This window comes from Erythrolamprus reginae, chromosome 2, assembly GCF_031021105.1.
Source record: "Erythrolamprus reginae isolate rEryReg1 chromosome 2, rEryReg1.hap1, whole genome shotgun sequence".
NCBI lineage: Eukaryota > Metazoa > Chordata > Lepidosauria > Squamata > Dipsadidae > Erythrolamprus > Erythrolamprus reginae.
Window position 1 is genome coordinate 165,996,578 of NC_091951.1, and position 26,853 is coordinate 166,023,430.

General features: G+C 40.1%; 1 protein-coding gene across 1 annotated transcript in view; it reads left to right on the forward strand.

Moving 5' to 3' along the window:
• The first annotated feature begins 13,831 nt into the window (after positions 1 to 13,831).
• The window catches only part of LOC139158661 (cholesterol transporter ABCA5-like), a 53,510-nt gene continuing 40,488 nt past the window's right edge, over positions 13,832 to 26,853 (forward strand). Inside the window, exons 1-6 of the mRNA XM_070735979.1 lie at positions 13,832 to 13,967; positions 16,709 to 16,913; positions 17,870 to 18,031; positions 18,496 to 18,593; positions 20,097 to 20,326; positions 23,851 to 23,992. Of these exons, the coding sequence (XP_070592080.1) occupies positions 13,863 to 13,967; positions 16,709 to 16,913; positions 17,870 to 18,031; positions 18,496 to 18,593; positions 20,097 to 20,326; positions 23,851 to 23,992 (942 nt within the window). The 5' untranslated portion in view covers positions 13,832 to 13,862. The remainder of the gene's footprint in view (positions 13,968 to 16,708; positions 16,914 to 17,869; positions 18,032 to 18,495; positions 18,594 to 20,096; positions 20,327 to 23,850; positions 23,993 to 26,853) is intronic.

Consider the following 26,853-nt stretch of genomic DNA (forward strand, 5'->3'; position numbering starts at 1 on the left):
AATAGGGCATCCATCATGTGGATCCAGGAGGTACAGGCTAGGATGGGGCCTGAGGATTCTCGTCTAAAACAGGATCTAAACAAGCTCCTGGCGGCGGCCGAATTCTCCGCAGATGCCACCTTGCACGCGGCGAAGTTTTCCGCAAGGGGCATGGCTTCCACTATTTCTTCTCGGCGCCTCCTTTGGCTTCGACATTGGCAGGCGGATGCCAAGTCGAAATGGCGCCTGTCATCTGCCCCTTTCCAGGGCACAAAATTGTTCGGGGAGGTGTTGGAATCCGTCCTTGTGGAGGACAAGGACAAGAGGAAGATCCTCCCCAGATCCTCTACACGTCAGGATCGCAATAACACCCCGTACCGACGCCGGCAGCCCTTTCGATGGGACCCAGCCTCCGGAACCACCCAGGCCTCCAGACCGTATTCACAAGGTCAATATGGTCAGTCCTATTCGTACCGGGGTGATAGGACCTACTTCCAAGGCCGGGGCAGAGGGTACCAGCAGGCGAGACGTCCCTTTCAGGGTTCCAAATCAACGAGGTTTCCGTGGAGCCAAGTGACTCCATAGGGCAGGTCCCTTTGGGGGGGAAACTCCAAAGGTTTTGTACCGCCTGGAGGACCACATCCTCCGACGCTTGTGTCTTGGACACAGTGACCCGGGGCCTACGCCTGGAATTCCTTTGTATTCCGCCTACGCATTTTGTGCCATGTCCAGTGCCCAAAGACGTTACCAACCGGTCATTACTAGAACAAGAGATTGCGCATCTCCTAGAGATCCAAGCCATTGAGAGGGTGCCAGCCCAGATGGAGGGCATGGGGTTCTACTCCAGGGTCTTCATAGTACCCAAGGCATCGGGAGGTTGCAGGCTCATTTTGAATCTGAAGCACCTAAACAGGTACGTGTTATACCGCAGATTCAAGATGGCCTCCCTTCGCACTATCCTGGTGTCAATCCGGCCCCGAGATCTCATGTCATCCATCGACCTGAAGGAGGCGTATTTACACGTTCCCATTCATCCGGAGCACCGGAGATACCTCCGCTTTTATGTCCAGGGGAAGCACTACCAGTACCGGGCGATGCCTTTTGGCCTCTCTTCCGCACCGCGTACCTTCACCAAGCTCCTGGATTCGCTAATCGCCTCTTTACGGTCCCGATCAATAAGACTGTTAGCTTACTTGGACGACATCCTCGTACTGTCCAGGGATCTGGCGACCGCGCGGCAGGATCTACGGGACACAGTAGCGCTGTTGCAGGAACATGGCTTTACAATAAACGGGGCAAAAAGTCACTTTTCGCCCACCACCACTATCACCCGTCTCGGCGCTGTGATAGACACCATCGCCATGAGGGTTTACCTATCTCTGGAGAGACAGCGCAACGTTCAGGACTTAGTCACCAAATTACAACATCAGAGGATGGTGCCGCTGGCCTTTTTATCCAAGGTCCTGGGGACGCTAGTGTCATGCGTGGACATCGTTCCCTGGGCACGGTATCATTTCCGCACACTACAATGGACATTGCTTCCATACCAAAAGCGACGTGTGAGTCACACACACAGATTAATTACGGTAGGAAGAGGCCTGCGAGACTCCCTAAAATGGTGGAAGTCCCGGGCGATACATCAAGGGTCCCCCTTTGGCCACCTACAACACATCATTGTGACTACGGATGCCAGCCTCCTGGGTTGGGGAGCACATGTGGACCATCATGTAACTCAGGGGTTGTGGCTTCCTCAGGACTTGACTCCAGTGAATATCAATTTCCTGGAGCTGAAAGCTGTGTGCCTTGCCCTGCTAACCTTTACACCACTTCTCCAGGGAAAGCATGTGTTGGTTCGTACGGACAATGTTGCGACCAGGGTGCATATCAACCACCAAGGTGGGACCAGATCTCTCAGGTTGATGGAGGAAACACAACTCCTCTTCGACTGGGCGGAGGTCCATCTTGCGTCTCTCCACGCAGAGCACATTGCAGGGGAGGCCAATACTCAAGCAGATTGGCTCAGTCGGCAAGCAGTGGATCCAGCGGAGTGGAGTCTGACCCCACAACTGTTCCAGCAAGTGACCAGAAGGTTTGGCAACCCGACAGTAGACTTGTTCGTGACTCTGCACAATGCCCAGCTCCCGAGGTTTTATTCCAGATTTCCCACACCGGGAGCCGAGGGGACCAATGCCCTGTACCTTCCGTGGCCCAAGGAATTGCTATACGCCTTTCCACCAACACCACTTATTCCAAGGGTCATTGAGAAGATCCTAGTGGAACAGGCGGAGGTCATCCTGATAGCACCGCATTGGCTGCGGCGGGTTTGGTTCGCCGACCTGATGGGACTCTCAATTGTCCAGCCCTGGAGGATCCCAGACGACCAAATCACCCTCACTCAGGGAGCGATATTCCATCCGGAGCCTCAGTGGTTCCACCTGACCTCTTGGCGCTTGAGGGGGACAGATTGAGAACCTGGCATATTCCTGAAAATGTCATCGCTATGATCCAGTCGGCCAGGAGGCCTTCAACGACTAGGATTTACCAGGCTACTTGGGCCGCATTCACCACTTTTTGCATGGTTAGACATCAGCGGCCACAGGATGCTAGTGTAGTCGTGGTGTTGGAGTTTTTACAATCCGGTCTGGAGAAGGGACTGGCTCCCAACATCTTGAGAAGACAGGTAGCGGCTTTGGCAACGATTATTCAATCTGAGGATGGCGGGTCATTGTCCCACCATTCGTTGATTAAAGACTTTCTGAAAGGGGCTACCAATAGGCATCCTCCACCGATACGACGTTTCCCTACTTGGGATCTTACCGTGGTATTGCAAGCGCTCACAGCTCCTCTGTTCGAGCCGCTGAGAACTGTACCTTTGAGGATGTTATCCCTTAAAACAGCGTTCTTAGTGGCCATTACATCGGCACGGCGGGTGTCGGAGCTGTCGGCCTTGTCAGTAAGGCCTGACCTTTGTACATTTCAACCTAATAGGGTGATCCTCTGTTTGGACCCAACGTTCATACCTAAAGTCAACACCCACTTTCACCGGACACAGGAACTTGTCTTGCCGGATTTCTGCGTGCATGGATCACATCCGTTGGAACTTAAGTGGCATAAGGTGGACGTGCGCAGAGCTCTGAAACTCTATATCAGGCGCACGGCTCCTTTCCGCAGGACTGAGGCCTTGTTTGTCTCCTTTGGCCAACATCGACTGGGTCTCAAAGTGTCCTCACAGACCATTAGTCAATGGTTGAAGCTTTGTATAGCAGAAGCTTACAAAGCAGGTTCCCAGACATTGCCTAGTGGAATCACGGCTCATTCGACTCGTAGTGCCGCTACTTCAGCGGCATGGGCCACACAGGCATCGATAGAGGACATCTGTAGGGCGGCCACGTGGGCCACCCCTACCACCTTTATACGGCATTATAAACTGGACATGTTTGCTTCGGCCGAAGCGGCCTTCGGGAGGAGAGTATTGCAACGAGTGTGTGACACTACAGGATCATGATTCAATGATATCCCTCCCTTGAACACTGGAACTTGGGTATATCCCATGCTGGACTCTCCTTCCAGAGGCATGGGAGAAGAACCGTTGAACTTACCTGAACGGTCTTCTCCATGTCCTGGAAGGAGAGTCCAAACCCTCCCATTGAAACATGGACAGTTGTTGCGTTTCAGTTAATGGTTGTGTTAGTTGTTCAATAAATTCTGTTTACCATTTGAATTCGTTTTTTAAAACTGAGGTACTGGGGCAGCAAGGGGGTGGTACCTACTTAATATGTTAATTATATTAATTTAAAACTCAGTCCCTACCAATAAGACTTGAGCTAAATCCCATGCTGGACTCTCCTTCCAGGACATGGAGAAGACCGTTCAGGTAAGTTCAACGGTTCTTCTAATTAAAGCAAAGTAAGACCGATTTGCAGGACAGTCACTACAAACTTAATTACACAAGTAAAGGCTTTCATGGTTTTCTTTCTGCCACCAGTAGTTTTTCAGACATGCAGGAGAGGTCCTTTTTCTATATTGCATTCATCTTTTGAAATAAACTCCCTTGAGAATTATGTTTGGCATACTGTAGATTGATATTTGTTGATCCTAACTTGCTATGAAAAAGGTTTTTCCATGTGAATATGCACAGGTGTAAAACAGATCTACCATGTTTTTCCAAAAATAAGACCCTGTCTTATATTCTTTGAACCCTGAAATAAGCACTTGGCCTTATTGCCATGCACTCAAAAGCCCAATTGAGAGGCCGGGCGAAATCATCGCCCGGCCAACATTTGCGGCGGTGGGGAGGGGCAATGAACACCGCCTCCCAGGTATTGCAGCACCCCGATTCACGGAAGAGGGCCAGCAGAATAATGCTGCTGGCCCAACATTCCTCAGGATGGGAGGGACGTTTTCACTGCCTCCTAGCTGATTGCTGCCCTCGGGAGGCGTCAAAGTTCTCTCAAGCCATAACTGGCTCGCAAGGGATGACGGGAGAGGGGCGTGATTAGCAGGCCTATTTCAGGCCCTGCTCTTCTCGCCCTCTCTCCTTTCGCTCCCTGCTCGCCACCTGATTGATCACCCACCCACCCTCCGCTATATCCAGGATGTCTTTCAAGAGGTCGCCCGTAGGGGCCGAGAAGGAATTTTTTGCAATCTAGTAAGTTTATGTTAGATTGTTTTTTCGCCTTCTCCATCCTGGTCATGTGTGAGATTTAAGGGGTTAGGGGTGTATTGGTTTGTAAATAGGTTGATTTGAATTTATTTTATTATTGGTCACTATTTGGCAGAAATGGGGTGGAAAGGGTGCCAGTAGCAACTGTGTTCTCCCTTGGGCATCTTTTGAAAGGTGATGGGTTCGTTCGTCATACAACTCATGCTTCCTCACCGGACGGAGCGGTGGCAAGGAGGAATGCTTGGGGCTCATCCATGTCATTTCTGGTTCCGGGTCACGGGGGTGAGCCCTCCCACACACTGGGTGTGGCTTTCACGTTTGGATGAAGGCGTGTCACGCTTCACCCTTACCAAGCAAGGAATTATGCTCATTAGTTGCCCCATATGTTGTGTTCAGGTATTCCGCCCCATTTAATTTCCTCTGCAGGTCTCTTTCCGTAATTCAATAAAGTGATCCATTTTTATCCAGCTCTTGTGTTTGAGTGTTCATTCCCCGTCCAACACAATTAGGCTTATTATCAGGGGATGTCTTATTTTGGGGAAAACATGATATATGTATTCAGATAATTAAATGTAACCAATAGTTACCATTTTAATTCAATATTGGTGTTTTTCACAACAAGTGTTTAAATATTTTTCCTATATGCTATCAATGAGAACAAAACCTAAAAGTTAATATAAATGTTTTATGTAATTGAAAAGAAATGAGATAAACTAAGCATTCTTGGTAAACTTCAAGATTAGGTCCTTATTTTTATTTAATAGGTGGTCCCAGCTCTATTCTTAGCCAATTTATAGCAAGTGCTGCTGCCATTTCAGCATTTCTTTAAAAATGACCCTATGCGCTGGTATGATTTAAACATCTAAGTAAATAATTAAAACTCCAAAGCAATCAGCATGAATAGACTCATTAGTCTTTGAAAAACTCACTGCCATTAAACTTTTACATTGCATAATCAATATTTATACATTTATTTATTTATTCAATTTCTATGGCGCCCTTCTCCTTAGACTCAGGGTGGCTTACAACATGTTAGCAATAGCACTTTTTTTAACAGAACCAGCATATTGCCCCCACAATCTGGGTCTTCATTTTACCCACCTCGGAAGGATGGAAGGCTGAGTCAACCTTGAGCCGGTGATGAGATTTGAACCGCTGACCTTCAGATCTACAGTCAGCTTCAGTGGCCTGCAGTACAGCACTCTACCTGCTGCGCCACCCCGGCTCTTATAACACAATACAGTCAGAATATTACACTATATCTATGAGAAATGTTTTTAATATTTAGTCCTCAAAAGTATTGTACACAAAGTCTCTTAGGAAGAATCCTTTCAAAGCCTAAAAGCCACCTCAAATACAAGCCCCTCAAACTCAAATTGATTTTTTAAAATTTAAATTTGTATTAGTTTATCAAAATATAAAATACAAAGAAAAATGAAAAGAATGGGAAAGGGGGAAAGGAAAGGGGTAGAATAAAAATATTGACTTCCAACTTTTTTTAGTGTAGTAAAGTAAAAGTGTACAGCCTCAAAATTTTACTTGTGCATGTTACTACATAGTAGACGTTTCTATAACAATAAACATAACCTAATCAACAAGCCAAAAATCTTTCTTCCTCCTCAAGCATAAGATCCAGAAGCAGTTTCCAAGTAGAAAAAAAACTTAATTATATTCTTACTTTAAAGCAGTCAATTTAGCCATCTCTGCTCACTCTATCAGCTTTTGCAGTCAATCATCCATTGTGGGAATTAAGGATTTGTTTCATTTTTATGCATAGAGCATTCTTTTTGCTGTGAAATTGAAATACAATTTTCTTTTATTCACTGAAGGGAGGGAATGAATTTATTTCACTTCTCTTTAAATTTGTTAAATGCTAATTCAGGCTAATTCTACCTATCTTATTTTCACTCCAGTGGATCCTCTAAGACAGAATGTATCACATGCATGAATTGATAGCCTCTTTTGTGGTTTGCAACTAGCATTAGTGGCTTCTGATCCTGGGATTTTGCTGGGAAAGAGTTGCACTTTCTCCTCCCAGTATTATGGAAATTAGATCTTTTGAGTATCTAATCAGATAAAAATGCACTGCCTCTGACATCTGCAGCACTATATTTATAACTTTGTATTCTCAAACACAAAAAATGTCTTTTTTTTCTAAAACCCTTAGTTTTCCTTAACTTTTATTTTCACACCCATTGCTCTCCCAGTAAAGAACTGACCCTTAAAGGCTTAAAAGGAAATGTCCAGAGAATGAGGGTGCTTGGGATCCTGTGAATTTTTACATCTTCTAACAAATTATTAACTTGACTACTTAGCGACCATTGTCTAACCAGGACCAGCAGTCCTGGCGTTTCTACAGCTGCTGTCTATACAAAAAGTTGTTTAACCATGGACAAATTTGAGCTAGCTACAACATATCTTTTCTTTCCTTCCTATCAGAAATACATGGGGATATTGAAAGTTTGAAAAAAAAATCTGACTTGAATTGAAAAATAATTCATTTGTACATTGACGTACTTTAGAAATTGGTACTTGCTAGTCTAGACGCCTATATTAACATATTCTGGCACAAAGGGCATAGTAAAAGTTAGTATTTAATTTCTCTGTAACACTTAAGAATGGATTCCAAGTCCCATCCTGGATAAGTTGCACATAGCGTTGCACATATAATAATGTTGTACATAGATACAATCAATACCTGGAAAAGAAATTGGACTAATTTATGACATCACTACCCTAGAAATCTGCAATATTTTATAGCTCAATAGCTATATTTAGAATTTTGAACACATATATTCACAAATGGCAGCGAAATATAAAGCATCTACTTTCCTAGAGAACGTGAAGTTAAATTGTCCTGGGCTTATAAAAAAACCCTTGTTTATATCTGGTTATTGCCATAATAAATGATCAAGTTTAACCCCACTGCTGTAAACAGCCCAAATTTAGCACATACTGTATATGACTTACCAAAATGGCAGCATCAGAAAGATCAGGCAAGGTATGTCAAATCAAGATGTGTCAAATCAAATTCAGAAATGTTTTTGTGGCGGAGAATTCTATCCATGAATTATTTCATAGAATAGCAATAATCCATTGGCTTTATACCAAGCCCAGATTGAGTATTTACATCTGTAAGTACTAACAGTTGTGTGCAGCTGGGCCTAATCTTGTCCAACTTCTCTCTTCTGATATAATCTACCCTCAAGACCAGCTGAGAAGTTTCCTAGTTTAGGATAGAGTCAATCAAGTCCAGGACAGAAATGATAGGATTGGCCAGCATCTCACTGGGTCTCCTCAGCCCAAAACTGCTCCATCCTGGGTCTCTTCCTTTTCTGAGTGCTCTTGAGTCAGGACCAGGACATGTCCCCTTGTACTAATGTTTCTCTCTTAAACTAGTATCATGTATATAAACACTGTTATATCTTTGTATACCTCCAATAAGTAATTGACAAAACAAACAAACAATCCAGTTCCCAAGCCACTTCTCTGCCTTGATACCCTTAAGGTGCTCAGAACTCTTACATCCAAGTTCATGAGTTCGAGATAGGGCCAAAATGCAAGGAGCCAGCTTGCCTTTACCTGGACCGCCTCTAATGTTGAATCCTGATGCAGTTAAGGACTCAGATTGGAGGCAAAACCACACTTTTCATCCTTTTCCTTCCCTTCACTCCCTTCCCATCCATTCCATTGTTTTTCTTCCTTTTCCCGTTCCTTTCCTCTTTTCCCGTTCCTTTCCTCCCAAGAAGCGCGACAGGAACAGTTGCTCCTAATAAAGTTGCTCGTACCGTTATTTCCACCCATAGCGCTGGCAAGCAGCTAAGAAGGCGGCGGCGGCGGCGGCATCGTGCCCTGCAGCAACTCCGCTGCCAAGGGGCCAGCCGAGGAGGCGCTCCGCCCTGAGGCGGCTCGGGGGAAGCGAGTGCGGGAGCGGGAGCGGGAGGTGGAGGAGCCCGACTTCGGCGTCCGCCTCCTATCCGCCAATCCGAATAGACGAGGAGGCGCTGCAGGGAGCGCCGCTGGTGGCCCTTCAAGGCTGCTTTCTGGCTGCGCATCTAACGGGACTAAGAAGCGACGGACCGAGGTAGCAGCAGGCGCGGGAACACAAGGCGCTGCGTAACGTAAAAAAGTGGGGAGGGGAGGAAGCCGGGAGAGAGAAGGGGGGGCCGGATGAGGGGGGGGGGGAGAGGAAAAAAAAGTGGCGTCAGGAAGGATGAGGAGCCGTGCACAATTTGGAGCGGGGGTGTCGGTAGAGCTGCCCCCTCCCTCTGCCCGCTTGCCAGCCGCGGAGACGAGAACCGCCGGTTCTTGCTCCAATGGCGCCACTTCAAACCTAGCCTCCGCTGCCGGCGCCGTGACTAAGCAAAACCTGAAGGGTGTCGAAGCGTTGTGAAGGGGAGGGGGGGATAAAATAAAAATAAGCACCGCTTCGGTTTTTTTGCTTCCCCGGCACCATTGAAAACTTATTTTAGACTGGCTTCTTGCTGACTGAAACGTCTGCCCTTATATAAAAGGCGCGGCTACGGAGCCTGAATAACTTAGTTAGGTACCAGTAGTCACCAAGGTTAGATGATACTCCAGTCAGCCCTAACCCTGAGGCCGTATCCTGGCCTCTTTAGCTTTCCCCTGTGTAGTGTGTCGGGACGGGAGACCTGGCCACCCGGGCCTTTTAGTTTCTTTTACATAAAAGTCACCACAACCTGGTTGCGCTTGCGCGGCTATCTTGCAATCCATGACTTTTTCAGTGGTTCTTTGACAGACTTGCCTGTCCCGGTGACATTTTCGCCTCCGTGATCTGCAGTGAATGGTGTGTCCTTAGTTATGGACAGGATGTAGCGGGGCTGTGAATGGAGCCTCACAAAGCGATGTCTGCTTTTTTAATTCCTTTTGGGAGTATGCATTGATTTTTGGCTCCCGCGGGTTGTCCGAAGACGCCATTCAATTGAGTGCTGATTTTTTTTTTTTTTAAAGTAGGAGGCAGAAGGAAAGTTTAGCTAAACAGGGATTTAGGTTGGGTGGGTTGTTTTGGTTTGGGGGTTGAGGCAGCTGCAATAAAGATTGTTGAATTCAGATACTGAACAGGCAGGAGATTGGCAGTGAGACTTAAGCTCTTTATTGGTTATAGTGAGCAAACATCAGCCCCTGCCTGCTTTTGGCAGGGGTTTAAATAGGGAGCCAATCAGAATTTCTCTGATCCACTTCCTAATAGGACTGGAGTGAAAACTTCCCAGCTGCCCAGGAGTAGCAAAGATAATGGGAAGGACTGAAGAAAAAGAGTGTTAAGTGTGTTTAAGTGATATGCAATATTTATCATTCAGAAGTCTTATTAGATCCAATTCCTTGGGTGATCGTAGTATGTGTGTTTCTTTCTTTCTGTCTGTCTGTCTATCTATCAATCATTATAGAGCTGCCTCGAGAAGGGCGGCATACAAATCTAATTAATAATAATAATAATAATAATAATAATAATAATAATAATATGCATAGTTTTGATTTAATTACTTCTCAGGATAACTGTACAATATTCTAATTACAGTTATGCAAGCTAGTCATCATTATTTATTGATTGATTCAATTTATTTGCCACCTATCTCGCTTTGGGGCAACTCTAGGTGTTTACAACAACAACAAAAAGGGAAAAAATGGGAAAAGTGTAAACAGAACGGAAGATAATAGAATAAAATAAATAATGATAACACTATGTAACACAAATTTTGTTCCCAGCTTTTAAATGTTATATTCCAATTGCTTATGTCTAAAACAAATTAAAAATTGCTTACATTCATCATAAACTTCGCTTTTGTGACCACGGTAACAAAAATTATGCATTTTTACTATAGAAACAGACGATTTTGCATCTTCTCATTTATACAGTCAGACTAAGAACACTATATGCATTGCAAATTTACACAGATTACCAAAAACTGTTCAGAAGTGTGCGGTTTTCCGAGATTTACGACTATACAGTACTGCAAATCAGTTGCACGAATCAATCCCCAATCATGTTTTCGTTATATTCTCCTTTGTAACTGCGTTCAAAGTTCATAATGTCCTGGTGAAAGCGCTTGCCTTGCTCCTCTGAATAAGCTCCCATGTTCTCTTTGAACTTATCAAGATGAGCATCAAGGATATGGATTTTGAGTGACATCCTGCAGCCCATTGCAGCATAGATCTTTATCAGAGTTTGAACCAGTTGTACATAGTTTTCATCTTTATGATTGCCTAGGAAGCCGCGAACCACTGCGACAAAACTGTTCCAAGCTGCTCTCTCCTTCCTATTCAGCTCCTTGGGAAATTCACTGCACTCTATGATCTTCTTGATTTGTGGTACTATCCCATCTATATCGCTGTGTTTTTGAAGCCACGCACATGTGCGGAAGGCACATTCATATTTTTTGTGCTGGGTGAACTGGTTGTTACAATATACAGTATGTGATGCCCATCTCTGCATACAGGTTAACTTATGATGCAACTCTCCTTGACTCCATGTAATTTGAATTGGAAATACGATTTGACATATAACTATGAAACTTGAAAGGGCAGTTTACTCCAGCAGAACCTCAAGCAATGCACTCGTAAAATGCAATCACAAATTGATTTCTCCCATTCCTGTTTCTTTCTGCCATGAAGATGATTTGAAATGTGTCATTGCAGATAAATAATTTCTGCAGATTCTCAATATATTCTTGGCTGTTTCTGACTGTTCTTTCTCATCTCAGTATACCCTATTTTAATTTTTGTTTTGCTCCTATTTTGGTTTAGACTGGGAAACTGCTAACTGCTGCAAATCTGATGGTCTGGAGCTGAGCTGTAAAGCTCTGTCAACAAAAGCTCATACTCTCATTGCTGTGTGATTAGACAGCTATAATGCACTCCACACCAGCTTGCCTCTAAAGACAAACTACAAAGTGAGACATGCAGTATTAATCTATCAAGCCTTTAAATCTCAGATCTATGATGCCTCAGGGCCCCTTTACTTCAGGTTGAACCTTCCCAGCCTGCTTAATGAGAGAGCAAAGAGACCTGCAGTGATGTCCCTTTATTGAGGAACACCATTCCCCTGGAAATGTTCCCACCATCCACATCATTTGTTTTCCTCAAACTCTTTTATATTAGGCATTTGGTGATTTCATTACAATATTCCCATTATAAATTCAAGCATTGGATCCCCATTTTTATTAGGTTGATTATCAGATTCTACATATTCAGTGTGTAACAAAAACTGGATAATTTTGTATTTGATAGATCAATACTGCATGTCTCATTTTGTAGTCTGTCTTTAGAGACAAGCTGGTGTGGAGTGCATTATAGTTGTCTAATCACATAGCAATGAGAGTATGAGCTTTTGTTGACAGTAAGCAGATGATACCCAGCTTTACATCTCCACCCCATTCCCAGTCAGCGAAGCAGTGGAAGTGATGTGCCGGTGCCTGGAGGCTGTTGGGGTCTGGATGGGTGTCAACAGACTCAAACTCAACCCTGATAAGACGGAGTGGCTGTGGGTTTTGCCTCCGAAGGACAATTCCATCTGTCCGTCCATTACCCTGGGGGGGATCACTGACCCCCTCAGAGAGGGTCCACAACTTGGGCATCCTCCTCGATCCACAGCTCACATTAGAGAAACATCTTTCAGCTGTGGCGAGGAGGGCGTTTGCCCAGGTCCGCCTGGTGCACCAGTCACTCATGCCCTCATCACCTTGAGGCTCGACTACTGTAACGCTCTCTACATTGGGATACCTCTGAAAAGTGTTCGGAAACTTCAGATCATGCAGAATGCAGCTGCGAGAGCAATCATGGGCTTTCCCAGATATGCCCATGTCACACCAACACTCCGCAGTCTGCATTGGTTGCCGATCAGTTTCCAGTCACAATTCAAAGTGTTGGTTATGACCTATAAAGCCCTTCATGGCATTGGACCAGAATATCTCTGGGACCACCTTCTGCCGCACAAATCCCAGCGACCAGTTAGGTCCCACAGAGTTGGCCTTCTCCGGGTTCCGTCGATTAAACAATGTCGTTTGGCGGGACCCAGGGGAAGAGCCTTCTCTGTGGTGGCCCCAACCCTCTGGAACCAACTCCCCCCAGAGATCAGAATTGCCCCCACCCTCCTCGCCTTTCGTAAGCTCCTTAAAACCCATCTCTGTTGTCAGGCATGGGGGAATTGAGATATTCCCTTCCCCCTAGGCCTATACAACTTATGCATGGTATGTTTGTGTGTATGTTTGGTTTTTAAATAAGGATCTTTTAATTATTTTAAATATTAGATTTGCTATATGTTGTTCATTATTATTACTAGCCGCCCTGAGTCTATGGAGAGGGGCGGCATACAAATCTAATAAATAAATTATAAATTTATAAATTTATAAATTTATAAATTTATTTATTTATTTATTTATTCATTCATTCATTCATTTATTCATTTATTCATTTATTCATTCATTCATTCATTCATTCATTCATTCATTTGGGTTTGTATAGTGTATTTTGGAGATAGTGACAGACGTATGCAACAAAAATTCATTTTAATGTATTTATTTATTTTATTTTATTATTTATTAATTGGACTTCTATGCTGCCCCTCTCACAACATATAATAAACAATATACAGTATCTTGGATCCAATTAATAATTTAAAATCTACCCCCCAAAAAAATCCATTAAAAAAACCCAGTCATTCCATTGGTTCAGCATTGTCTCAGTACATTCATTGGCCAGGGGGCAAGAATCTAATAGCTCCAAGACTGGCGGCATAAGTGAGCCTTCAGACTCTTACAGAAGGCGAGGAGGGTGGAGGCAGTACGAATCTTTGGGAGGAGCTGATTCCAGAGGGCTGGGCCCCCCACAGAAAAGGCTCTCCCCCTAGGTCCCGCCAAACAACATTGTCTAATCGGTTGCGGGGATTCATGCTGATTAGCATACATTCAAAGTGATAATAAAGTTAGTCTGTCTAAGTCTAAGCTGGGTGATACACAAATTCTGTACATATAATTAAGCATTTGAGTTTAAGAATATAAGTTCCAAACATTCTGTTGAAAATTTCTATGATAACAAAATGCCTTATAAGAAACAATGTTTATTTCCCAAACCTTACATTGCTGTTTTGTTAAAGTATCATTCACAGAATTAGAAAAAAATATGAAGCTGGGGATTTAAAGAAAATATAAATTAATTTTATTTGCACACCACATGCATTGTTTTTCAGGCTATACACACACACAAAATGTCTACAGAGGCTCCAAGACAAGGAGGAACATGGCGACAAACTCGAATTCTTCTATATAAGAACTGCCTAATTAAATGGCGGACGAAAAGGACTAGTATTCAGGTGAGTTGTTCAGAAGTATTGTATTTTAACCTCATTTCAACATTAAACCAGATAATTTATATCAAATATATCAAGTTGGTATACAGGCGCATTCCATTAATAAAATCCCATATCTTAGGAGTGTAATACAATATCACATCTCCAATATATTTTTATACAGAATTACTGGTATGTTAATATTTGTTATCACAAAGTAAAAACAAATCATGAATGAACGTGACCAAATCATATGAATCAGGCAACCATTACATTTCTTACAATGTCAATATTAAAAAAATCTTTTCAAAGGAATCTTTTCAAAGGATTCTTTGAGAAGTCCAATAAAAACAGAATAAGATTTTTGAATAAATTAACTACTTTCCTAAATCATATTTAAAAATAATATTTTGGGGGGAAATGCATAAAATTGAATTGATGGTTTCACTTTAAATACAGATAAGCTTAAAGATCATGATATTTCAGATATCTCTGAAGCTGATAAAGCATCATTTGATCAAGGCTTCATTTAATGGACGACGTGTCCATTCCATGAGTCTCCTGTATGATTAGAAGAGAAATTATTCTTGCACAGTTTTCCATTAAAAAAATCTAAACTATCCTTTAATTTTCTCAATTTCCCTTCTAGGCAATCACTTTGCTCTTTAAGCACACATTTTTTTCCTCCTTTGACCAACAGTTTACACATGACTAAGATCAAATAACTAGAAAGAGCATGTTGTTATATAACATTGTTAAAAAGACATGGAGTTTATTTAAGAATCACATGCACTCAAAGCTCAGTGGGACTCTTTTCCCTCCTTATTAATTTGAGATGCAATTAAAATCTTTTAACAAGAAGCAAGCTCACTGACTTCCACATCTATGTTGGTTGAGGCAGGCAGGATTCCCTTGAGTACCATTTGTTGGGGGTCAGGGGAAAGGGAGGGTTTTGCCTTCTTTTTCTGCTCAAGATCCCCATGGACAATTGGTGGGCCACTGTGTGACACAGAATGCTGGACTCGATGGGCTTATCTTCTTACATTCACACTTAGTTAAGTGTTATTGTTTTAGAGCATTCTTCACCCATACTTACTCATTCCCTCATGCAATTAACTCAATTTACTAATGAAACTGGAAGCTGGCCATGTATCTTGTTCAAGGGTACCTTTGCTACTGGTTTGGAAACAGGAGTGTGTGGGCATGCTTTGTACACGTGCAATGCTTCTGTGCATGCACAGAGTGTTTTTGATGACATTCAGGTGGCTGGGCAAAGCCTTATGCTGCCACGGCTACTGGTTCACCTGATCCGGTGCGAACCACTAGCAACCTGCCACTGCTGTAAGTATTTTCTATCCAAACAGGAAAATCTTTCGTTTCAAGTATGTTTACTAAGCTAATTCTATTTTCCAACTCTGATACACAAGACGGCATGTTAGGTATTAACTTAAATAGTCAATACCCTCATTCACACACACACACAGACACACACACACACACACACACACACACACACACTTATACATATAAGTGCATGTAATATACAAAACATACCTGAAGTTCTCATTTGTTATACATTTCAGAGTAGAGATGTAATGTACTGTTCTGGATTATTTTTCCTCTGTCCCTATTAATCTGCCCATTACAGAAATAAGTATTTCCTAGAAGTAAATCTTCCAGATAGGCTGCATTTGTGATATTCTGGATATACTCTGGTCCAGGAACAAGTCTATGAAACATCTTTAAGGAAGTCTTTAAAACATGACATTCAATAATATCATTACTTTTCTTTTTCAAGCAGATTCAGTGAAAATAACTTATTTAGATGTTTCTACTTAAATCAGCAGCACTTAAGATGGCATCTCATTTTAATAGGCCAACTAATACATATGCTAATATTCTAATAAACAGCTCAGCCAATCTGTTTGGTAAAATATGCTTTTAATTCATTTCATTCAATTCACTTACTTATCTTATAAAATGTTATTTTAAAAATCTCAAAATCTATTGCGAATGTTGTGTGTATGCAGGGGTGGGCTGCTGCCCAGACATGGGGGGACGCAGTGGGGTAGTGAAAATGGAGCTCCACCCCATAGTACCCAATTTGCACTGAAAGATGTTGAAAGAAAATGCAGGACGTCCTGCATAAGCCACACCCACAGTGTGGTAGTAAAAATGTTGGTAGCCCTTCATTGTGTGTATGTTATATCCACAGAAGGATTGCAAAAGGCAAGATTGTAAAAGGCAAGTTGTGGCACGGCTATGTTAGACGCCTTGCTGACATAATATATGAATACCCTTAATTCTTGTTTGTTTCTCTGTAAAAATTGAATTTAAGGAATCAGATTACCATTATTGTTATTGTTTTAATTCCATTTTTTACATATTTTGGTCAGCTAAAAGCAGCAGAGATGCCTGATACTCTTGCTTCAGTTTTAGCTTAAAATCATCTACAAAAACGCCTCTGGGCCCTCTGCAGAAAAAATTAAAATAAAGCATGAGCAAGCAGGATAATAGAAAATATTCCAGGGAATTTGAGAAGGTTGTGGGGAACAGTCTTATCAGATTGCCTTAAATGGATGCTTTCTGACAAATCTCTCTTACCATGCCACCAGTTTTCTGAATGGGTGAATTGTGTTTATCTGTGCTTCGTCTAAAATGTGTTTTGATTAAAGCTGCAGTTGTATGTGCTGCACTTTATTGCAAATATAATTGCAAATTATTGTTTATTACTCATTTCTATTTTAATTTTCTCATCTATGTAGGAAATCCTCATCCCTCTTTCCTTACTAGGTTTGCTCATTATCATAAGCATGATCCAGCCAAATAAAAAACATGACAGGATGCCTGATACAGTTCTTTATTCAACAAATCGCACAAGCATTTCTGAGTTTATTGTAGGCTACACACCTGTAACTAATGTGACAAGAAAGATCATGCACAAAATGTTTTCAGAATACTGCCCAGAAGGTACTAAGAATCTTTGATATTTTGTCCTAAATAAAACTGTTTTTCCTTTGGAAGTTACAATCTGTAAATACAAATAAATTGTAATCCCTGCATGGAAATCTATTTTCTCCTATGTAAACAGAATTTTAAAACTTGCTTTCAATTTTTGGCAATCTAAACATGCAAAAAAAAACCCCAAACAAACAATAGGATGCTCTTTATTGCTACAAAATAGTATTTAAGCTCGTTGTTGGATTATTCAGTGCAAAATTTGTGAATAAAAACAGAATAATGCCCCTTTTAAGAATAAGAAGTAGGTTAAATTAGGTAATTTTAAAAATGTTAACTTTGTTCATATTAAAAATGAGTATTATTGCATTATTAGTATTGGTTATGTTGAATTTGTAAGAAAAAAATTGGTCTCCGAAAGGTTTGGGATGATTACAAGTAGAAATATGGTACATGAAGCCTTATAGAAGTTTGTTAGCTATGTCAGCTTTGAAAAAATTGAAAATGGTAAATATTTTTATTTTTTAAATGATAGCACCACCACATTTTGACTGCTTGAGTTTGAAAGGGCTAGTGCAAAGTGCTGCATGCATTACACTGGATGTTCATTCCTAAATAACAAGATGTATAATCTGGATGTTAGATCCCAGACTTAATATCCTGTTTTGCCCAAAATAAAACATCCCCCGGTAATAAGCCCAATGCCAAGCGCTTATTTCAGGGTTCAAAAAAATATCAGACAGGATCGTATTTTCGGGGAAACATGGTAATAGCAGTCCAATTTCCTTGTGGATATCATTTGGTTATTGAGATTGTGGCAGTTCCAATATATTTTGCAAATGTATTTATTCCTGGTGAATAAATACAAATAAAATATTTTATTATTTTGCTGAGTTCACAAATGAATAGAATATTTGAACATACAGTATACTCCTAACACTACAAAATAAACTTTTGATGTTTTGCAGGAAAAGAGGTGCAAGAATTTCTAACTGAACAAGAAATGAAAGAAGCCAGCCTTCTTAGTCCAGGAAAGTTTATAGGTGTAATTTTTAAGGATTCTATGTCCTACTATCTCAGAGTTCCTCGACAAATGATTCCAGAATCTTCAAGCCATTTAGAATCAAAAAGTAAGCTATATACATGCTCTTTAAAAAAAAAAAGAACATTTATCTTGCCTAATTTTATACAAGGTTGAAATAAGATATAAGGAATTTATTCTATAAAAATAGTATAATAAAACTGTTTAGCAGTAATAGATAGTAGGAGCTATTGGATTAGATTTTAGATCATACAAATTATGTAAATTCCAATAATTTGGTGAAAGGGATGACATATCAAAGGAGTAAATATAGTAATATCATTAAATAAATGTTTTTATTTTTCTGGAGATTAGAATTGCTATTGGCCACCATAGATCCATTGGGCCATTTATCCATCCATTATGATCTAGAATAAGGGAGATACAGTGAGTTCACAGATTGTTGGGATTTGAATATATAGAACAGAAACAACCCAATTTAAACAATTTAAGCATATTTAAACAATTAAAGTAAGCTAATACTTTCTTTTATATAATTTGTTTTTTCTATAGCTAGTTGTTCAAAGTCTTTTGAAATGTGTGAAGCTGAAGTATACTGGTACCATGGATTTACAGCACTACAGATCTGCATTGATGCAGCAATTATACAAGTAAATGTTAAATAATTTAGAATTTTCTACACTTTAAGTTTTTTAAAAATACTGGTTTTGGCTTTATTTTTTGAGAGTGGCTGGGTAATATATCACATAAATCATTATTTATTAAGGGGATTAATTGAATAAATTGTAGCTGGTTAAGTTCACAATATGGTTTACAATGGCTTAGGACAGGTTAACCATAGTAAACCAAGATACATAAGCCCCATTAGTATGTAGTGAGGCACATAAACATTGGCAGCATTCATTCATATCTAAGAAAACATAGATTAAGATTTCTCCATAAGGATCAAGGCATTCTCAGACTACTACAAAACAATTAATAAAACTCAAAATGTTTCAATGTTTAATGTAAGTAATTAGTAATTTACAGTGGTACCTTGGTACTCGAACGCTTCCTTTCTCGTACATTTCGGATACCGAACAAAATTTTCGGCAAAAATTTGCTTCTGTATCTGAACAAAAATTCGGATACCGAACAGCCACAGAAAATTTTGTTTATTATCCAAAATGAGGGGACGGGGTGAGAAGGAATGGGAGTCGGAATCCGACACGCCCATTCTGGCCGCCCACTAAACAGCCTCCCAGTCGTGCTCCAAGCTGTAGGGAGTGGGGGGGGGGGGGCGGCTGCAATACCAGCAGTTTCAGGGGAGCTCCTTTCCTTTAAGCAGTTACACCAACTTTCTCTTTCCCGAGAGTAGCGACGGCAGCAGAGGCTTTCCTTAGAGCAGCAGCAGCGCCGGGAACGTGAGATGAGAAAGGGAAGCCTCTGACGTTCCCGGCGCTGCTGCTGCTCTAAGGAAAGCCTCTGCTGCCGTCGCTACTCTTGGGAAAGAGAAAGTTGGTGTAACTGCTTAAAGGAAAGGAGCCCCCCCAAAACTGCCGGTATTGCAGCCGCCCCCCCACTCCCTACAGCTTGGAGTATTATTACTGTATTATTCAGTAATACAAAATGTCCTAAAATATTTCCCATGGGTCATCTCCTGATGTTTGACTGTGCTATACATTTTCAACCTGGGATTCTTTAAGGCAGATCCATCTCTGAAGTAGCTCTCTGAATTTTTTAAAAATTGTCTAGTACATTAGAAACTCTACTATTGTTGAAGGCATTGATAAATATGGTAATGAAATATTTCTAAAATGAAGATAAGTAAATCTTGATATATATGTACACATACACACATGCAGAAGTAGCTTGTCTTTACTCCTTCCTGGCCGAAGGTCACACTGCTGGCTTTGTGCCTAAAATGGGACCAGAACTCCCAATCTGTTTGAGATGATTGTGGAGTCCTGAATAGCAGACCTGAAAAAGCATAGTGGGGTAGGAGTCTAGACAGGAGGAAGAAAGAATCAGATTTTCACTTGGGCAAAGCTAGATTTTTCCCTTTGATATATTCAAGCTTATCTCTGATTTTAAAAACAAAAAAAATCTGCAAGAGCTCTGGTAATATTCAATTTATTTTAACTTTTCCTCCACCCACCCCACCCCCGCCCAAGTTTAAGACCAATCATTCCATTTTGGAACGCCTGGAGGAAACAGAAGTTGTCATAATGGGGAAATCTGCTGCAGTGGAAATCGATTATTTTTTTCGTGGAGTCATTCTGATTTACTTAGTGATTGCTTTTTCGCCATTTGGATATTATTTGACAATCCATATCATGACAGAAAAAGAGAAGAAACTGAAAGAATTTTTAATAGTAATGGGACTTCAAGACACGGCATTTTGGTATGTGAGTTTATTCATTTAATAAATAATTCAAGGTAATGAACAATTACTCTTTCTGCTTCCTATTTCCCTCCTAACAAAAACTCTGTTCAGTACTTTCTGCAATACTTTGCACATGTTGACTGGAACATTGGTGTATAAGAGTTTTTCCAATTAAATATAGTGCTCTGGACAATTTTTGCATAGCAAAATAGAATCTGCTTTGAGCGAGTATAGATGTGTGTGTATACATATATATTCCAAACTTGCAAAGAGTCTTCTGAGAGGGGCGGCATACAAATCTAATGAAACTTAAACTTAACTTAAAGAACTGATTAAAAAATGAAGGGAGACTAGTATTGATCTATTTCAAGTTTTTGGGCTCTCATCAGCTAGACATGCCCTTCTAGGATTTAAACCTGGGCTGTTTTGCCTGCTCTTACAAGGCAGGGGCTACAGGTTCAAATCCCAGTAAGGGTATGGCTGGCTAACAAAAGCAAATAACCTTGAAATAGATCTATACTAGTCTCCCTTCCTTTACATTATCAGCAAAATTATGTTACACTTATAGATTATAGTTTATCTGCCTTGGAATATGGCTCCTGGTGGGGTTAAGAGACAAAAAGGAAGCTGTATACTCCTCCCATATTTGGGTATACCAGGGTAACTCGACAAAAGATACCACGCCAACCCACACATATATGTACACACACACACATATGATTGTGTTGTCATACTATTGTTTGTAGGTTATTATGGTGCTTTTATCTTTTTTTAATACTTTGTATTTACTATTTATATATTTTCTTCTAAATATGTTAAATAATTTTCAACAACTGGAGTTTTTCCTTTGTACTTTAGCTATCAAATCGGAATCCATTCTTTTAAGTTAGAACTTCTGTTTTTAAATTATATTTGTTAACCTACAATAGATTTGGTTAATGATTATATATATTAGATCTATAACTATTTAATGCTACTAGAATGTTATAAAAACAGGAAAAATGTTTGGAAATAGGAGTTTAAGAAAAGTTAGAGTTTTTCTTGAAAGGTGATACAAGATATATTGAATCTTTTTGCTTAAAGCTTCTAACAATTATGAGAGAAGCATCCTACTCTGTAGTTCAGGTTCTCTTACACAAAAGTAGAGGTAGTTCACAACTTACAACATTTCACTTAGTGACAGTTTGAAGTTACAACATTGCTGAAAAAAGTTATTTATGACCATTTCTCACCTTTACAACCGTTGTGGCATCCCCATGGTCATGTGATCAAAATTCAGATCCTTGGCAACTGACTAGTATTTATGATGGTTGCATTGTCCCCAGGGTCATGTGATCACCTTTTGCAGCCTCCAGATAAGTAAAGTCAATGGGGAAGCCAGATTCACTTAGCAACTGTGTTACTAATTTAACAAGTGCAGTGATTCCCTTAACAACTGTGACAAGAGAGGTCGTAAAATGGGACAAAACTCACTTAACAAATGTCTCACTTGGCAATATAAATTTTGGGCTCAATTATGATTGTAAGACGAGGACTACCTATATGTCATCTTTGACAACACTATTAACTTCTTTTTAAAACTGTATCAACACTCGTATCAACATCCATACAAAAGCATCTGTACCACAATGCTTACAGGCAGGAACAACAAAGCATTTATGTAGTAGGACACAGTGAGTGATTTTAAAGTGCAGATACTCTTCATCATTTGTAATACAACTAAAATATAATTCTCTGTAATTTGGATTGGGCTCATTTAAAACATTGTGGAGTAACAAATTCAAAAACTAATTGATTACAGGTTGTCCTGGAATCACACATCTTTCCAACTTAGTTATTTGCCTAATTTTCCCCTATATAGCTTTGAAGTAGCTGTCCAAAATATACTGTATGTAGTACTGGCTTACTGAGTGCCTTGCTTAGCAACATTCAAAGTTACAAAAGTTGAGGGGGGGGGGGGCGCAACAGCTTTGTGATCACTCCTCACATTTATGACTATTTAAGCATTCTGCAGTGACCCAATTACCATTCAGGTGGTTCATAATTGGCATACATTTATAATTGTCACAGCATCCTAACATTATAATTGTCACAACATCCTAACATTTGCAATCCTGACAACCAACTTTCGAAAAGCAAAAATTTCCACCTTCTCTTAATGGAGAAGGTGGAAGTGAAATGATGTAAGTAAAGTGTCTTACTTAACAACCATAGTGATTCACTTAATGATGGTAGCAGAAGTGAATCTGATGTGGTCATGTGATTCTTCATTTAGTGACTGCAGTTTTTAGCAATAAAATTGCCAGTGTCAATTGTGGTCAGTAGCAAAGGACTATCTCCATTGTTCTGTTTAATCCATGCTTCTGGTTTTCATGAAAACATGGAAAGCTCCTTTCCATCTTCTATATATGTTTACGATCCCATTCTGGTTTATTTCATTTCTCTTTTTCCCATTTTTCTGTATTTGCTTCCTGCTCCTTCCTTATCCATTTTTTCAGTTCTACAGTTCTAGTTTGTTATCTATTTTAAATTAAATATTTTCCAATGTTATTGCTATTCTGTAAAAATTTCAGAGTGAGAATGGAGTGATGAAACAAGTGAAACAACTTGAGTACAGAAAAAAATGTTAAACCTAGTTTGATTAATTTGCTGGAGAAACATTTAAACAACCTTAATCAATTGTAACCAGATCTCAGTTTCAAAATAACTAGTCACTGAGCAACTAATCAGAGATTAATTTAAACTGATTGCATATTTTAAAAGAAAATTTAGTTTTTTAAATTGGTGTTGGGTGGTTTTTTGTTTTTTTCTTGTTAGCTGTGTCAGATTCACAGAGATTACCTGGACAAATCCCTACAGTGCTTGGGAGAAAGTCACTGGCCAAAAGTCACCCAGTTGGCTTTGTGCCCAAAGCAAGACAAGGACTCAAAGTTTTCCAGTTTCAGCCTGATGCCTTCATCCAACACCAAACTGGCTCTGTCCTAATAAATGTAAATAGAAATAGAAAAAGAAATAGTATCAGCTGGGGAAGGGGAATAAATGGAGAATGAATGGAACCTAGAAGGCAAGGTGGAATCCAGAGGAAAACTCTGTGGAGATAATATTAGCCTTAGGATAAATCTCAGATTCAAGCAATAATTTTAGATGAATTTTAAAACAATTTATTTTAACATGTTGGAATAGAATTGGCTCTTATTATTTTCATTAAAATAATATTTACGAATAATTATATTCCTTTCACTAAAAAGAAATAAGTTAATATAATATTAATCATTTTCCATTAATAGCCATTGCTTAATAGAAAACTATGGTATCTTCTTTTGAAGTTTAATCAATATGTTACAAGAGAAAAACACAGCAATTATGTTGTACTGTTATGATAATATCTGCTACAGTTCTATGTTTCTTTTCTTCATTTATGTCATGTAAGAACTTCTGAAAAGGCTGCCCTCTTCATTGCCCTGAATATTTTCTTTCAAATTAGTAATTTGCATGGGTTACTTTAAATTCATGAATCTTTGTTTTGTGCTTCTTTTTTCTAGGCTGTCTTGGGTCTTGCTATACTCCAGTCTGATATTTGTTATGTCCTTTCTCATGTCGATCATTGCAACATTCTCTTCACTCTTTCCTCAAAGTAGCAGCTTTGTGATATTTCTTCTTTTTTTCCTATATGGAATATCCTCCGTAAGTGTGTGCGTGTGTGTGTGTATGTATTTGTGTCTGAATGCACTTCTTGCCATTCTGTTGTGGATACTATGTTAACAAGTGTGAGTTCATCTGGCTGTTGATATTCCTAGGGAATAATTCTAGGATCTGTTCACAAAGACACCCAACAATTCGGACACTTACATTTGGGATACAGTGGTACCTTGGTACTCAACCACAATTCATTCCAGAAGTGTGGTCGAGAACCGATTTGGTCGAGTACCGAATTTATTTATCCCATAGGAAATAATGGAAATGGATTTAATTGGTTCCCAGCCCCTGTTAACTCGCTGGGAACCAATTAAATCTATTTTCTTTATTTCCAATGGGATAAATAAATTCGCTACTCCAAGCTGCAGGAAAGGTGGGGGCTGCTGCAATCCCGGCAGCTTTGGGGGGCTCTTTTCCTCATTGCTTCCTTTTATTACCTGTAAGCAGCTTCAAAAACTTTCTCCTTCCCTGTGGCTGCAACAGCAGTGGCTTCCCTTCCAGTAGCAAGAGCGCCGGGAAGTCACGTAATGAAGGGAAGCTGTTGGAGCGGCAGCAACTGCTGAGATGGCTTCGGCGGCTTCCCTTCATCACGTGACGTTCCCGGCGCTGTTGCTACTGGAAGGGAAGCCGCCGCTGTTGCAGCCACAGGGAAGGAGAAAGTTTTTGAAGCTGCTTACAGGTAATAAGAGGAAGCAATGAGGAAAGGAGCCCCCAGAAGCTGCCAAGATTGCAGCAGCCCCCACCCTTCCTGCAGCTTGGAGCTCTTAGAGAGCTCCTCAGCCCCCTGAAGCTGCCGGGATTACATTTCGGATAATGAACAAAATTTTCTCTGGCTGTTCGGTATCTGAATTTTTGTTCAGATACCGAAGCAAATTTTTGCTGAAAATTTTGTTCGTTATCCGAAATGTACGAGAAAGGAAGTGTTCGAGTACCGAGGTACCACTGTATATGCCAGGAACTTGTGTAGTTCTGGCATACGAATTGTTTTGAACAAAGAACAGCACAGGAAAGTGAGTAATTATCCAAATCATCCATAAGTATTCTGCCAAATCAGGGACAGTATTATATGTGGATTATTCAACACTTCCCAAATAATCAGAAAAGTTGCTTTGAAACATGGGGGAATGAGAATGAAGAAGATCCCGGGAACTGTCTTTTGCGGCTATAACATAATTCTGGGAAAAGACATGGCTGCTTTAAAGAAATATAGATAAATCCTTAGTCATATTCCTATACACTTTGAAACAACTTTTTGAAATAAATTCCAAAGAATTTCAGTCCTAAGGATAACAACCCATTACTACTCATTGCCCATTTATGAAAAAATTAAGAAACAATTATTGCAAAGGACTCAGTAATATTACAGGTAGTAAAGTTACAACTGACCTCCCCACAAAGGTATTTATAACCCTGTTCTGAAAGCTTAAGGCCACAACCATCCCTGCAGTCGTGTGGCTGTATTTTGGGACTTGGCAGCCAGCCTACGTTTACAGCTGTTTGCAGCATCCCTCAGTCACAGGCAGTGATTTAGAATGTTTACTTAAAATGTTTGGCAAAAATGCCCCATAATGAAAAATGGGTTAATTTAATAGCTGTGGCATTTGCTTAACAACTGCTATAAAGAAAACGAGTCAATCATGTGGGTGACTTGCTTTATGCTGTCACTACTTACAACCATAGTGGGCAGGCTCTATTAGGGTAATTGGTTATTAATTATCTGTTCTTTATCCAAAATATGAAAGAAAAATATCATGGCAATTTACCCATATGGCAAAATGAATATTATGCATTATTTATATAGATGAATGTTCTTCCCTTGTAGAGCTAGACAGACAAGCTGTAAAAGGTAAAACAAGATCGCTCATATATATAACTAGTCAAGGCTTAAATGAAACAAACCAAAAACCTAGATTGCATCATAATATTACACATAACATATGTTAATGTAGGCATATTAAAATTATGCGTATACAGAAAATAATTTGTTCTCCAGTAATAATTGCATAGTTCTGAAAAGCCTTTCCTTAAGGAGAGTGGGCATTTCAGTATGTTATGCCGTCCTGAGTCCTCTGGAGAAGGGCGGCCTAGAAATCAAATAAATAAATAAAATAAATATCCACCTGTCCCAAGCACTAAGATCTCTCCATTATCTTAGTAGGAGCGATCTAAGATAGCAGTCCAAGCCTTGCAGTAAGGGGACATTGATTTGATTCTTTTTAAACATTAGTATTCACATTTTGGCTGCTGGTTAATAACAGTCATGTCTGATGTGTAAGAAGCAGATGAAGATGAACCAGAAATGTAGGTTTTTAAGAAGAGACTGGACAGCTACGTATCTGAAATAGTGTAGGTTCTCTTGCTTGAGCAGGGGACTGGATTAGAAGACTTCCAAGGTCCCATCCAGATTCTATTCTACTCTTCTCTACTCCTATTTCTATTCCTATTCAATTATTCTATTCTACTCTACTCTACTCTACTCTATTCTATATTCTACTCTACTCTACTCCATTCTATTCTATATTCTACTCTACTCTACTCTAAACTTGTACTCAGTTTGAGTTCTGAGTACTGCTGAGTTTAATGTTTTAAATTTATAATTGTAAATTATAAGAATGAGGACATCTTTAATAGAGCCTTTGTTCTATTGGAACACCACAATTTTAGTGCATAGGAGGTTTGAAATCTCTCTTTCAAGGATAAGATATGCATATACAGAAATGAAATGATACCATTGCTGTAAAAAATTTACTCCCAACACATTTGCAGGGCATTACGTTGAACAAGTTGGCAACTGTACTCTCTGTAAGAAATTCTGTGTGAGGTATGAGATAGACATCACTTTTTATCTT